General features: G+C 43.1%; 2 protein-coding genes across 5 annotated transcripts in view; one reads left to right on the top strand and one right to left on the bottom strand.

Annotated features, from left to right (window-relative positions):
- Nucleotides 1-15,253, bottom strand: part of dock7 (dedicator of cytokinesis 7) — a 63,084-nt gene that overhangs the window by 38,182 nt on the left and 9,649 nt on the right. For all 4 annotated transcript variants that reach the window (XM_080770358.1, XM_080770359.1, XM_080770360.1 and 1 more), the window contains exons 5-14: nucleotides 14,794-14,923; nucleotides 14,283-14,495; nucleotides 13,580-13,665; nucleotides 13,417-13,483; nucleotides 12,773-12,922; nucleotides 12,433-12,513; nucleotides 11,698-11,860; nucleotides 10,468-10,610; nucleotides 9,880-9,973; nucleotides 9,465-9,627 (exon numbers count right to left, since the gene is read on the bottom strand). In XM_080770358.1, the coding sequence (XP_080626484.1) occupies nucleotides 9,465-9,627; nucleotides 9,880-9,973; nucleotides 10,468-10,610; nucleotides 11,698-11,860; nucleotides 12,433-12,513; nucleotides 12,773-12,922; nucleotides 13,417-13,483; nucleotides 13,580-13,665; nucleotides 14,283-14,495; nucleotides 14,794-14,923 (1,290 nt within the window). The remainder of the gene's footprint in view (nucleotides 1-9,464; nucleotides 9,628-9,879; nucleotides 9,974-10,467; nucleotides 10,611-11,697; nucleotides 11,861-12,432; nucleotides 12,514-12,772; nucleotides 12,923-13,416; nucleotides 13,484-13,579; nucleotides 13,666-14,282; nucleotides 14,496-14,793; nucleotides 14,924-15,253) is intronic.
- angptl3 (angiopoietin-like 3) lies at nucleotides 2,272-6,360 on the top strand (the record flags this gene model as incomplete). Its single annotated transcript, XM_080769601.1, has 7 exons — nucleotides 2,272-2,906; nucleotides 3,551-3,661; nucleotides 3,899-4,007; nucleotides 4,211-4,324; nucleotides 4,632-4,727; nucleotides 5,604-5,876; nucleotides 6,176-6,360. Exons 1-7 carry the CDS (start codon nucleotides 2,376-2,378, stop codon nucleotides 6,358-6,360), a joined length of 1,419 nt encoding a protein of 472 aa, XP_080625727.1. The 5' UTR covers nucleotides 2,272-2,375.

Below are 15,253 nucleotides of genomic sequence, written 5' to 3'. Positions count from 1 at the left end.
TCTTGCTTTGAATTGTGATAAACATTTGTTGCATAGTAACGGCAGAGGTTTGTCATTTTGTGCGTCATTTAGTCCACTGCAATATTTGGGTGTTGAATGAATCAGTCATGCACGATTGTTCAAATCAACTAGTGCAGTGGTTTTCAACCCTTTTCATATCAAGGCCCATTATTTATTGGGCATTTGAGCCACGGATCACCATTTGATGACATTTAGCCTATCAGACCCAAAACAAACATTTTGTCCACAATTCCATGCTGTTGGTACCACAGGAGAGATAACAGTCAAACATTGTCCGAAATAACAATTCTTCTTCATTCTCAAATTGTGTAGACTTCTTGTAAATTAAGTAATGCAGATTTTAACAATAATGTCACTGTTGAGAGGGTTTATGGAGAGAAGGCTTGCACACCCGGTAGCCAATTTGGAGCAAGTGCGACAGTGACAAGGCATACAACGTATAGGAGAAAGGAGGGACACCCGCACACAGCACTGCATTTATTTTGTTTTATTTATTTTTAGCAGGAAGGTCGCAAGACAGAAACTTTGCTCTGCTTTAAAATAAATGCTCTTGAATCTGGCAAGTGGCAGTGTGCAGGTGTTCCTCCTTTCTCCACTTGTTAAAGGTCTACAACACTTGGATACCAACTCTCCATCATTTAGCTGGGGAAGTTGGAACCCCCTCAAGGACCACTGGTCAGGTCCCCGGACCACTGGTTGAAAACCACTGAACTAGTGGTAATTCTGATTTGCTAAGGTTCGATCTTAAGGGTCCACATGCCATTGACTGTAATTGTTAAAATTGTCAAATTTAAAAATGGTGCAGTCGTGGCAACAACATGAAGGAATACATACTTATTTAACACTCCAGGAGTACATGTGTACATGTGTCTGGTCAACAACTAAATATCTCTTAGCATCCAAAGTTCTCGTACAAAACTGCCTTTCTCTGCTCCTTTCACACGCAGGTTCACAGCAGGCATGTCTGCATTGTTCACAAGTGAAGTAAGTTGTAACCACAAATTACTAGCCTGTGCTAATTAACTTGACTGAGGGTTATTCTGGTGCACCATAAAAACGAATTCTCAAAGATTGTAATAAAAGGCAAAACATGTTTTGCTGAACTGCAGCCATGCTCTCTCCATGCACGAGGCTCTCTCCATCTACAGGTCTTGGAAATCATCCGATGCTCAACAGACATAAGATTATTGCAGGCATCCTAATAAGCTTAGCTGTCAGGGCAACAGAAGATGCTCACAAAGCAAAAGGCTGATTGCGCTACAGATTATAGAGCTGAAATTGCAACCATTGCACGACAAGACAGTGACGAGAATCACAATTTGTCTTGAACTGTACAGAGTCTGGTTGAAACCTTTTGCTAGACGGCCAAGTGAAACAACTGACTAAGAGTTCCCCATAAAATGTTTTTTATGACCGGACTCAGTGTACGCCAACGACCCGTGTAAAAGCTGCAAGCAAATCAGTATATACATCCACCATTTCATGTCTGGAGGATTGTGAGTTATGGAAAATTGCATGACAAATCTGAAAAAAGGGGTTGGCTGGACAATAAAGCTAAGATGATGAGTCCACACTGTCCAAACTTTCTAACATCATTCACGGCCACAATCATAACCCTGGTGCAGATGACACCCTCCACACACACACACCTTACCAGTGCCACTTTGTCAGATCTAGTGAGCTGCACGAGAGAGGGAGAGATGCTGGGCTGATTCAGCAAGACGCTAAATCAAACCTGCAAGCATCAATTACACAGACCGTTATCAATCAACGCAAGGCTTGTGTGTGTGTGTGTGTGTGTGTGTGTTGAGATTGATCAGACTGACTAATACTATCCATCAAAAACACCATGATGGTCATTGTTGTCTTTCTGCTGATCAGCTAAAGCTCAGCACCACAGATGGAGACCAGGGTAGGGTGTGGTATGTTGGGGTGGGGGGCTTGGGGTGTGTTCAAAGTGGTTGTGGGGGAGGGGGGTGGAGGGTTGTATGTGCTATTTGCTCACTGCTGTGATTTGTTTGTTCAGGAGAGGGGAGCTCTGGGGGGATTTGGGGGGGGGGGGTACACAGTTAAAGCATAGCCGGGTTTAATGATCAGCTAATCCCCCCTCCTCCACAGAGAGGGCAGTATATAACACAGGGCAGTCTGCTGCACTCACATCATTCTGACACAGAAGTAGTCAGCAGGAGAAAGAGGGGGGTGAGAAAGAAAAGAGGGAAAGGAGTAGAGAGAGAGAGAGAGGAGTAGAGAGAGTGCATCATTAAGTGGTGTAGAAAGAAATACGAGCCGTGACAGACAAAAGGAAGGTGAATAAAAGTGCAACAGGAAACACTTTGCACTCCAATTGCTCCAGAATGAAAGCGTTGTGCATGTTGCTGCTGCTGGCCAGCTTCACAGCTGCTCTGCCTACTCTGGACGTATCAGGTGGAGAGGAGTACCCTACCATGCCATCCGAGGCCCTGACCACAGTGCCAAGCCCGACCGAGGCCAAGTCCCGCTTCGCCATGCTCGATGACGTTCGTCTGCTGGCGAACGGCCTCCTCCAGCTGGGCCAGAGCCTGCGGGAGTTTGTCCACAAAACCAAGTCCCAGATCAACGACATCTTCCAGAAGCTCAACTTCTTCGACCACTCCTTCTACCAACTGTCCGTGGTCACCTCGGAGATCAAGGACGAAGAGGAGGAGTTGAAGAAGACCACCAATTACCTGAAGGCCAACAATGAGGAGATCCGGAACCTGTCGCTGGAGATCAACTCCAAGATCAACGGGATCCTGCAGGAACGAAGCCAGCTGCAGAGTCAGGTGGGGAGTCTGGAGGAGAGGCTCAAAGGGTTGTCGGAGAACATGGTCCCCGCCGAACAACTCAGCGAAATCACATCGCTCAAGGTGAGAAGCCACTGGCAGCGTGGGCCATTCTTCAATAGAATGAATGTCTAATGTATGACACAATGAATTATTGGAGAGTGGCGATGGTTTGAGGATAAACTGTGAGTTTCCTATCAGTTTTCCTTCAGATCCAGTTACTAAAAGGTAAGGTCAGGTATAAGACCATTAGCACATTTGTTTCCCATTCGAACATATAGTCAGCTATTAATTTGTTCCATAAAAATGCACTTACAGATTACAGACAAAGAAAAATAATTACATAATATTAAAAGAGCACTATGAAACTATGACACTTTAATAAATAAAATGTAATTTTGTCCAATCTGTATGGTAGAGTATGTTAATACAATATAACCTATACAACTGGGTGGTTGTATTTTGTCTCCCTGCTCTTCTAATGGACATTTAGATCGCGTCAAATGTCACTTATGTCTCACCTGACCTGCTGGTCACGATTCCATTTATCCCCTGAGCAAGCAGGCAGCGTTTACTAGCTCAATGTCAGCACTTGAGCAGGAAACCGGGTTCAAATCCGGGGTAGAAGAGGAAAGTTACATAGATTTAACTGAATGAAATGGCTCAGTGCACCTTGTCCAGCTTACAGGTATTGATGTTTAACGCTCACTTTTCGCTCACATATTCAGGACGTGATTGAATCTCAGGAGAGAACCATCACTGAACTGCTGAAAGCTGTGAGGGAGCAGCACGACCAGCTTGACCACCAAAAAAGCAAGATTAAAAACCTGGAAGACAAGGTTGGTGACACTTTTTTTGTTTTGTTTTGCAAGAAGCAAATGCTGTGGGTTTTGCACAACATGTGCGAAATGTGTGCTTCAATCTGTTAGTAATTCTTATGCTATAGTACTGTTTGTGCATAATACAGCAAGTCTGACTGGAATACCAGTTGCAATTCACAAAAGCATTGCTTGATTTAAAGTAATTGAAAGGGTTAGTTAGCATCAGCATGAGCTTATTTCTACCTTGTATTGCAGCTTACCTACGACAACTTTCAAGATACGATGGACAAGGTAGATTCAGACCCAGAGGCACCTGACATGTTTGCCTATCTGACAGCAAACTCCACTGACCTGGAATCAAGTGGTAAGAGAAGCCTGTGCACCTAACTAATAAAATATGTGTAGCATTCATGACTGTTACAGTAAGAGAACTTTACAGGCCCACATGGTTTGTTTTGCTAAGGCACGCTGTATTTATCTGTCTCAGGAGCAGCCTACTGTCAAGTTTGATCAGCTAGTGGCCGACACATTGCTTACAATATCCTTCTCAATGTTTTCCGTTTACAGATCTTCCCGTGGACTGCGGCAAACTGTTTGACAGAGGCGAGAGAAACAGCAGTGTTTATGCCATCAAGCCAAACCAATCACAGCCATTCAGTGTCTACTGTGATATGAGATCAGGTGAGCCAATCAATCTCATGGGCCTTCCTGTAACAGCAGCAAAACATTGTTTACATTTTTTCTCTTTCTCTTGGCAACAGCTATGTCTGTCAAGACAATTGGTTAGTATTTCAGAACTGTTTGCAGGGTAAGGGTCATCAAGCTAGATAGTCACATACAACAGGTTATCCAAAGGTGCACAGAACGCTGACACAGTCTCTTTATCTGTGAAAAACAAAAAGGACAATTGCTGATATTGGTTGAGGTGTCGGTGTGATGTTTACTACAATCATCTATCTTGAATTGCATTTGCCATAATACCCTACAGATGGAGGATGGACAGTAATTCAGCAAAGAGTCGATGGTTCAGTGGATTTTGACCAGACATGGGAAAGGTACGAGAAGGGCTTTGGCGATCTGGAAGGTGAGTGCACTTATTGTTATTTTATTCTATCATTATATTAGAAATTTACCCCAATTATTATTAGTCAATCATTCAGTAAAGATAATTAATACAGCTTTAAGTAACGTTCTGAAGGTTTGAGATAAGAGCACACGTCTGATTATCACAGTCTGTCTATTATAATCATTTAAACACACAGCATTAGGAAGCCAGGAAAACAAAAAGGAAGCAGACACTGTTAAATACTTCCTGTAGGAAGCAGTAGTGGTAGCATATCAGCTCTCAGATGACAGATTGACTTCCTCTATTGTCCGACTATGCTGAGAGCTTTGACCAATGGTAAACCGTACATACTTAATTGACTGGGGTCCCCCAAGGGCCTCCTCCTTTTCCCCCCTCTACTGTCCCTCTAGTCTAGGGATGCTAGGGTTTGTGTTTAACAGCCTTTCTGAAATGCTAGACAGTCTTGAATTGCAGCCCCAAGGTAGAGAGTCAGACAGCATTCCAATACAGCGACAGATCCTGCAGCTATGAATTATTTGGTACTCGTTTCTTTCCACACGAATGACCTGACAATTAAGTCAAAAGGTTGACTGCAGCATGCTACCGCAGGCCAGGTAACGCAAGTTATGTAATGCATGCTATGATTCATTCAACACAGGAATCTCATATCACACTCATTAGTACTGTACCTAAAAATCCATGCATGAAGACAAAACATGTGTTTTGAATGGTCGCAACTCTGGAAATAACCTAATGGCACCCTGGCAAGTTGTGTGTGTGTGTGTGTGTGTGTGTGTGTGTGTGTGTGTGTGAGACAAGTGGTGTCCCTCATTTTCATGATTTTATTTTATTTTAATTTAATTTAAGTGGTTAAGTCATGCATTTGTTTTGCAGGAGAGTTCTGGCTGGGTTTAAAGAAGATCCACAGCCTGGCTGGACAGGGAGCCTCTGTTCTTCGTGTTGAGCTAGAAGACTGGAAGGATGCGAGGCGCTGGGCTGAATATCAGTTCTCACTGGGGGGTCCCTCCACCCACTACACCCTTCACCTCAGCTACATCTCTGGGGACCTGCCTGATGCCATGGCCAACCACAGTGGCATGAGCTTCTCCACCAAGGACCAAGACAATGACAAGCATCAAGACTCCAACTGCGCCCGCAGCTACTCAGGTAAAGACAGAGGTCATTAGGCTGTAATGTTTGTAAGCCATCTATTCCATTATACGAACACCTTATTTATACCTAGCAATAATGTCATCGTACACAAAATCACTGTAATGAACACCTGTACAGGTATTATTTCCACATTCAACCTCCAATATAGGTTTAGTGTCTGGTTAAGTATACGGTAGAATAGAAGCAAAACACCAAGACAGCATCACACACTTGTAGACGGACAATGTGATGACAATGCATCAAAGGAAAACATTTCCACATCTGTTGGTTTCATCATGTGAAACACTTGGCAGGTGGCTGGTGGTTCAATGCCTGCGGAGACACCAACCTGAATGGGAGGTACGTGTGGCTGGGAGCCAAAGGCCGCTCTTTGAAGAGGAAGGGGATCCACTGGAAGCCTGGCACGGTGAACTCATACTCCCTCAAGACCACCAGGATCTCTATACGACCGGCCCCCATCGCAGGAAACTTCAACTGAAGCCATACCCACCCCTCAATCTCCTGACACACCTCCAGCTTGCTTCACAGACAATGACTATAGCATTGACCAAAAGAACTACACCCTGCACGGAAATGTCACACTTTGAGACTCAACTCTACGACTTAGGGCCAATTTATACTTCACTGGAGTATATAATTTGCCTATAATTTAGGCACAGCCTTATAGGTATAAATACTGTAAAACATAAGGCTCCATCACACCACTTTGTCAGAGTTTGATGTGCTGGCCAGAAGGTAACCAGGCAGCAACGTCCTTATCTATGTCAGACAAGAAAATTCTGAACTGTCACAATGATGAAACTATGCCAGACAGTGGATCAAGCGCAATAGGTTAATGACCCGAGTCCCAATTGTATACAGTAGCATTGTGAAATGTCTGCAAATGAAAAAGAAAATGTCTTGGACCATATGAGCATTCAGCATACTGATTCAATAATGTCTGCAAAACATATAGCACTATACTAAATTGGAAAATTAGAAGGGAGAAAGATTATGAAGAAATCACGTAAATGAAACCGCTTGACTATCCACTTGAATGAGCTTAAAAGCTTGAGCATCCATTTCAATGTCCTTAAATGCATGAAATGATTTCATCAGTCGTTCAAGGTCCTTAATGCTGCATTGTTTCTGTACAACATGAAAACTGTATTGCATGTATCTTACAATGGACAAACCTCACCATTACATGAACCATTTATATTATGCAAATCATTGATATAGTGCAGATAGCTTACATCTCCAAGTAGTCTGTTTCTCTATGTATTTTCAAATCACAGTTTGTCTGAGTACCAGGGCCCTGAAATATTTTCTATGTGAGAGGGACATTATCATTTATCAGCTTTCAAATATTATAACAAGAGATTGGAGAATTCTGCAGGATTACCACACAATGTTAGCAAGCTTAGTTTATTCTCTGTTCCTTTTTTTTGTACTATGTAATGTATTTAATACTTTTTCATACTGTTTTATGTTTATGCTAGTATAGCAACAGGTCAGGTCATGTCCTTGTATGTTCGTTAGTGAGTCATATTGACTCTTGTCTACACTTCATACCCAGGTGTACTGTACACGTGTTTCTGAGTTCTGACTCATGACTTTAACTTGTCAGATTGTTAGGTGCTCTTATAACCCATATTTATGAATAAAACCTCAATGATCAAATGTCTGGGACTCTTGCTACATTTGTTTCCCTTGGTAAATGGTGCATTTATATAGGGCCTTTTTCCAAGGCGCTTTACATAGATTGTGCATTACATTCAACCCATTCAGACACAGATTCATACACTGATGGCAGCGGAAACCATGCAAGACACCAACCAGCACATCAGGAGCAATTAGGGGTTCAGTGTCTTGCTCAAGGACACTTCGACACTAACTCTGGGGGAGCCCGGGTCCGAACTGGCAACCTTGCGTTTACCATCCAGCCACTCTGCCGCTGAGCAAACGCCGCCGGCCGCCCCACACAAAGGACAACATAACTATGCATTACTGATTTCCAATGGGTTCATTGTCCTTGTATGTGAAATGCGTCAGTAAAATAGGAAACTATAGAGCACCAAAGTCCTGACGTCACTGTCAGTAGAGGGCACCAGTCCACAGGTTCGTGTACTTTGTATGTGCATTGAAATCCCCATAGGGGGATTTTAGATCTCTTCATATAAGAACTGTGTTTGAAAAATAAACCGATGATCCAGGCCTTTTCACTCATATATATACCCAAAGAGTAACACAATAAGTGCTAGAAAAGAGTCAAACAACCCAGAGACTACATTTCCGGGTAGGTGGAGTGGCTGCAGCTGCCCGACGCACAACATAAACTGACAGTTTTTTTATTTATTTTTATCCATATTTAATGTTCCGTGGTTAGTACGCGCCGAGTCACCGCCAGCTGAGCTTACAAGGAATTACAGGAATGCAATGTGTTGACAGCTGGGCGTGACGTATATTAGCAGCGACAATGCTTTCATATGTAGTTTTTGCGGGCAAATTAATTAAATTTTCTCCAGAAACTGGCTGTATCAAATATGAACGGACATCATTAACGACGCACAGCCACCCCCCTGACAGAAAGGCCGGGATGATCGGATTATTTTTCAAACACAGTTCTTATATGAAACGACCTAAAATCCCCCTATGGGGCTTTCAATGCAAATTAAAAAAAATACATGAACTACTTTACTGGCGACCTCTACTGAAAGTGACGTCAGACTTCGCTGCTCTATTCAGGAGCGTGGTCCAAAGTAAGCAAATGTTAACAGACTGACCAAATATAATCTTGGTTTACACGTGTGCAGGTATATGGAGAGTGCACATCATTACATCACATCAGCTAAATGGTTATGTCAACAGACAAATACAAAGTGAAGAGTTGGACACCGATCCTGCAAAGACTGGTTCACTGGTTTAAATTGTATCAAAATTGTATCAAGACCTATATAACTTCTCAAAGGAAGATAAGTGGGATACACAAGTGCCCTAGGACTACAGGATTTTTCCAGTCCGATCTGGAAGCATACAGATTGGCCTATATAAATCCACACACACCAAAGCTATGCTTTGTGTTCATAACCTGGAACCCTGTGCAGGATCTACTAGGGGCTAGCATGAGTAAATCTACAGAAGGAAAGCTCCTGGTTATCTGCAGACAAACATGGCCTGAGGCCATGTCAACGTTGCCTGATAAAGGGCCTCTCTCTCAGTGACCTTGATGAAAATAGCAACTGGACAGATTGAATATGTACTCAGTCCCACAGGCAGAGGCAAGGCTACCATCAGCCAGCTGTGAATGCACTGTACAGTATATGGATAGACACAAAGGAATAAGTATGATAAGTAATAAGTTTGTCTGCTTTTTGAGGGGCGCTAGCAATGCATGGCTTTCAGCCAAGTCCCCAGCCAAGTCTGTGGACTTTGTTTGTTTAATGTTTTTGTAACCAATTTGGTTAGATTCAGTTAAAATAACATTGAGGATTTTACGGTGCACTGAATAATCAATGAGAATTATTGTTCAGAATTGCTTTTATGTTGATAAAATGACTGAACTCAAAGTAAATGGATCCATACAGTATGTTTTGTTCCTACCTGTATGTGGTGTTGGGAACATAGACGTCCCTGGCAGGAAACTCCAGGATGTCTCTGGTGGGTCGTACTCTGCTGTCTGGGTAGGGTTTGACCTGGTGAAGATCTGGGGTCAGACAGTAGTGGGGACTCTCTGGAGCTGGAGAGATGTCCAACTTCAACTGAGCTGTGGTAGAGAGAAAGTTTCATGCAATAAAGTGCGTGTGCAGACCCGTTTTTGGTGGGTTTGGTGCGATACCGTTATTGATCTCCTCACATCGGAACAATGGAATTTAGGTTGAAAATTGGCTAAGTCTTCCGTTAATTTTACAGAGTCACTGTCTGAGTTACAAATTGATATATTCACAATAAGGATATTGCTGTGTAGTGGCTAATAATACTGAATATTTTGTGTAACCATGTGACAATTTGACACTACCTGTGATTGGTCGGAGTCTCCTTAGCACAGAGGATGGCCTTCTCATGTCAGCCAGGAACTTAAACAGGTCCTCATCACTCAACCGGTCCCCCTCCTAAAAACACACATACTGGATCAAAAAGGCTTTCACCACAAAATGGAAACGTGCATGGTACTACAGGAGGTGTTTATGTACCAGTATGTGTGCAATCACGTCACTTTTAGTCCTTTTATATACTGTACTTATGCATTATTTAATATTAAAAATAAATCTTGTCTTGATGCAGCACATTGAGATTTGTTTCCAATGTAAATATGCGTTATAAATCAAATGTATTATTATTATTACTTTGTTCTTTTTTTTGGCATGTCATTATTGTCATTTCAGACAGATGCAGAGCGAGAGAGAGAGGAGAGGCATGCGAGACAAGATGGGGGTCGGTTTCTAACCCACCACTAACTGGCTGAGCCACCAGACTCCTGTGACTTATAAATATAGTACTTTCTGCCCACTGACCGGTGCTATGGAGTGTGTGTGTGTGTGTGTGTGTGTGTGTGTGTGTGTGTGTGTGTGTGTGTGTGTGTGTTGTGTGTGTTCTTTGTGTAGACCTGTTTGAAGAAGTTGGTGACAGTGAGTGTGGCTGGTCTGAAGCCGGTCAGGCTGCATGACTCGTCTCCACTGGTGGTCCTCTCCAGGGAACGCCTTCCCATGATGCTCGAGTTCCTCCGCTCAGACCACGAGCCTTTTCTCTCTGCACACCCACACCCACACACACACACACCCACACACACATTAAGCAATTATTCCCTATTTTAGACTTTGCCATATGTGATATGTTGTTCCAGGGACCTCCCCAGAAGCAAAGATATGAGTTAAAAACGTTCACTGTGACAGAATATAATATACCGGTATTCAAAGATATTTTCAAAAATAGCAAATCTGCTATTTTTCAATAGCTAAGATATAACATAATGCTTAAAACACCAAAAGGGGTTTCCGTCCTGAATGGGTTGAGTTATTTTCTGCAGGTTGTTTTTGTCTTTGCATTAATATAGTCAAGAATGACGATATCATTTCTTGTCCCACATATGTAAATGTAAATGCGATAGTAAGGTTTGCTGAATCCACTCCGACTGCAAAATGTTTGCTACTCAAAGTGTGACCTCGCCAGGTCAGGGGTTCATCAAACACAAAGGGTCACGCTCAAAATAGCTTTCAAATGATTTGGATGGGTTCTTCCCCCCTTGAATTTGACCTTCTTTAAACTTGCATTACCTATTTGCCGTTATTTGTTGTAGATAACGACATTAAAGACCTTAGGTCGGTGTGTCCACATGCTCAACGCATGACTGCCAGGCCTGCGTTTCAATATCCAGGGATGTGACATGTGTACAGTATGTGTTTGTGTGTCTTGCATATAACTTGAGCACCATCAGTCCCAGCGATCAACTTCAAACTGGCCGGGTATAGCCGAGGACCTGAGGACATGTTGGGAGTGGGAATTCAGGTGGGCCAGCAGTTGTCTAGAACTGAAAAATGCCCATATATGGAGATCCCCCATATCATTATCGTATTGGGTAATATATTTATGATCGCCATCATAAATTGGCCTGCAAATTGGGCACACAATCTGATATAACTATAACAGGTATTGATAGCGGGAGGGGAATGAATAAAGTATCGTTGCATTTATCAGAAGAAAAGTGCGACCACAAGTGGTCAACATCAGCATTACCGGTCTGGTCGAACCTGAACATCAGAGACCAGTTTGGAAATGTTTTAATTGGCACAACAATATGTGCAACACAGTATGTAGGGTTTAAGTGGTTCAGACTGACCTGAAAGACTCATCTCCAGCTCTGTGTCTCTCTCCAGACTGCCAGCACTGTTGACGATGTTCATCAGGTGGATGGCGGTCCAGGCGAAGGGCATGCGGTACCGGCCCAGGCGCTGGCAGAACTGCTCCGACTGGCCTCGGAGCTTCTCCAGCTTCTCCTTGTTCTACAGCGGAGGACGACAAGCAATTAACCATTTACCCACTTATTAACTCTTTTATTGCCGCAAGGTGGCAGGAGAAGTGTAGTTAAGCTGTGCCAGCTTTATTTGGCTCATTTTCAGCTCCTCTCTACCAGCCTATCATTGTAATGATCGGCTATCGTTAGCATTAGCTCACGCCGTTTACCTTTCGCCAGAAATGTTTATATGTCGGGAGCGATGGGAGACAGTCACAAATGACATCCGAACATCAGATGAATCATGGTTACCATGGAGAGCGAACGTAGAAGCAGAGTTATGGGGCTTTGAAAATCCTGCTTCTAACCGAGGTAAATGGAGGGGCTTGTAAAGATCCCATGGCCGGTGGTGACGGAGGTTGCATAGCAAACGGACCAATGTTAAAAATTGGTTTTGGGCTCAACCGCTTCATATATGGAGTAAACAGGGGGGTACAAATATGCTCGTACCTAGCAGATAACGTCCCATAGCTGGGGGGTATGAACATATTCGTACTTCGCAGAGAAATAATTAATTACGGTCACTGTTTCTTAAGGACTACGTAAAAGTCAGAAACATACCTTGGCAGCATCAGTCTCTTTGAAGACCATGTAGGGTTCAGCACACTCCCCAATGTCCCCCTGCTGCAGCACCTTCTCCAGCTGCATACAAGACACACATCTCCATCACTATACAGTAAAATCCTGGATAAATTAACACTGTATAATATTCACCGTATACCTGTAAAAAGCTTTTATCCCCATCCCTCCTTTAACCATTATATGTATTCTATTACTTATTTTTATTTTATCGCTTTCCGGGGCTCAGATAAATTCATTTGTATTCTCTGTGCTCTGGCAATCACTTAAAGGAATAATCTGTGTGAGAAAGAGAGAGAAAATGATGTCATGAAGTTTTGACCTGTATGACGAGGAAGACATCCTGCGAGGGGTAGGTGATAGAGAAGATGGCGGAGCGCGCCAGCGTGGATATGGCCGCAGTCTGAACGTGAGGACGCAGCATCCCCTTGGTCTGCTCCGAGTTCAGGTCGAAGAAAAAGTTCTCAGATATCTATGGGACAAATATGCAAATAGTCAACAACTATTACAAGAAGAAGAATTGCAACCCCCCAACTCAAAACCCACACATGCACCTAGCACTACATTTTGAACATGGCTTTGTTAGTGTGGTTCATTCCCCCCCTATCATGATGGCTGACACACATGGTTGGTTACATTCAAGTGAAAAATAGTCCACTTCACTGTACAGTGTGCTAGAGTGTAGTATATATGGGAGATGTACTGGCATGTAATGGCAACTGCTACTCTCTAGTGTTTGTCAGATATGAAGAGGGGAATGGGGAAAATGTGGATGGGCTTCTCAGATAGACACATAGTAGTAGTGCATGATTTAACCACATTCGCACAAGGATAAGAGGCTCACAACATAAACTTTTATAGCCCACTCATCTAATTCTGGTTGGCCTCCCAACCACTTTAATGGTTTGCAGGAGTGACCCAACAACTCAGGGCTGGAAAGGCACTGAGGAAAGCACAACAGCTTACCTTTTTCTTCTCCTTGACATCGTATAAGGCCAGGCTGGCGAATATGGGCTCGATTTCGATCTCAAACCTTCAAGGGGGGGGAGCAGGTCAGCAGAAAGTGGCAGTTAAAAAGAGTGCAGAGCCAACAGGGTTATTTTTCAGAAAAAGGCTAGCTCCCACTTACTTCAAGGACAAGCACTTGACGAGTAGCCTCTGACCAAAGTGTTCTTTAGGTACCTCGGGAACACAATGACGTTCAATGGGCTCCTCCTACACATTCACATGGACAGTTAGGTTCTCAGGATGCATGAGGATACCTGATACCGGAACACTCAGTGGCTTCAAGTTCAGTCTCATCAAATGCTTTGCATAAAGACATACCCATTGTATTTACAAGACGAGAACAGACCCATTTAAAAAGAAAATCCTTACTGGCTACAAACCATTTTCATCACATGTTTTCCTACCCTTAACTAGGACAGGGGTATTTGCAAAGTCAACCAATAATCAGCATCGTTCATTTTGTCGTAGCAAAAACTATATCAACTAAGAAATTACTTATTTTTCAAATATTAAAACAATGTCCATGTATTTTGCCAATTAAAATAACGTCATAAAACATTGAGAAGAATGTAAGAGATCATGCTGGCTGGCTGGCCAGTTATATAATGAACATTATAGCAAGCCACAAATCAAGCAGAAACTAGGTCAAGATGGTCAAGTGGTTAGGTCTTGACATGGCTGTATTACTGAGCTTATTGGAGATGAATGCTGTAGCAATTCATATACTTGTAAGTTATTTCTAGATTAATCCTTTTTTGACCGGTCCTGTCTGACATTGTTGTCGGAGGGATAAGTACAGATGCCGGGGAGACAGAGGCGTGTACCTCATCGAGGGCAGGGTGCAAGGCAAAGAGCTCGCGGTGGCGGTGGGCCTTGCGCTGCTCTTCGTTGTGCCGGTCGATCTCCTCGTTGGGGGAGCGGTCGAGGAGATGGGGAAGCACGGCGTCGGGAAGGGAGTTCTTCAGGTCAAATATGCTGCAGGCCCAGCTGCCCCGGGGAGTGTCATCTATGGACATGGAGCGCCGCTTCAGCTCATCCTGACAGGAAACGCACACAAAGAAGATCCATACACACTGATTAGGCATTCGGGGGTTCATGTATCTGAAATACATAAAAGCAAAATGTACATCACAACCCGGTATTCTGAACAGAGTTCTAATATCAAATCAAAGAGAGTTTAAATTAAATATGGCTCCAAGATGCGTTACTTACAGACTTGAAATGTGTTGCTTTCAATTTACTGCTAATAGTGACAATCACTGCAAAGAGGTTAGCTTTAGAGTAAACATTTGTATTCTCTTCAGATATAGACATGTCCACAGGGTGATGTCATACCTGGTCATCCTGGTAGCTGCTGCTGTCTGGCATTTCATCAGCTTCAAACACCTGTTTAGGCAGGCCCTTCTGCCGTTCCTTCTGTTTGTCTAGAGTATTGGGGTTGAAACCCGTACCCAGCTTGTGGTATCTGATTCAAAAAATATATATTTCCTGAATTTGAATGAACCTGCTAAAATGTACATAGCAAATGCTTATCATTACTACATTAATTATTGTCAAATTTAAAGGACAATCAAAACTAGAAAAAATAAAAGTGGCATTTCTTCCTCAGCCTAGTGGGAATATGCATGCAGTTACATCACAATTGGACACTGTAAATTATTTGTGGCATTTTGTCTGTGCTATAAAGAGCAGATGTGAAAAATGCAGGTCAAAGGTTTTTTCCTTGGCCTCTAGGGAGTGGGCATACAAGGTTTTAGCACAGTTATAGCCCCACCATGAGGCTGATGTGAAAATG

This window comes from Protomyctophum bolini, assembly GCF_963924005.1.
Source record: "Protomyctophum bolini genome assembly, chromosome: 8".
Classification (NCBI taxonomy): domain Eukaryota; kingdom Metazoa; phylum Chordata; class Actinopteri; order Myctophiformes; family Myctophidae; genus Protomyctophum; species Protomyctophum bolini.
This window is presented reverse-complemented; position numbering and strand designations above follow the sequence as displayed.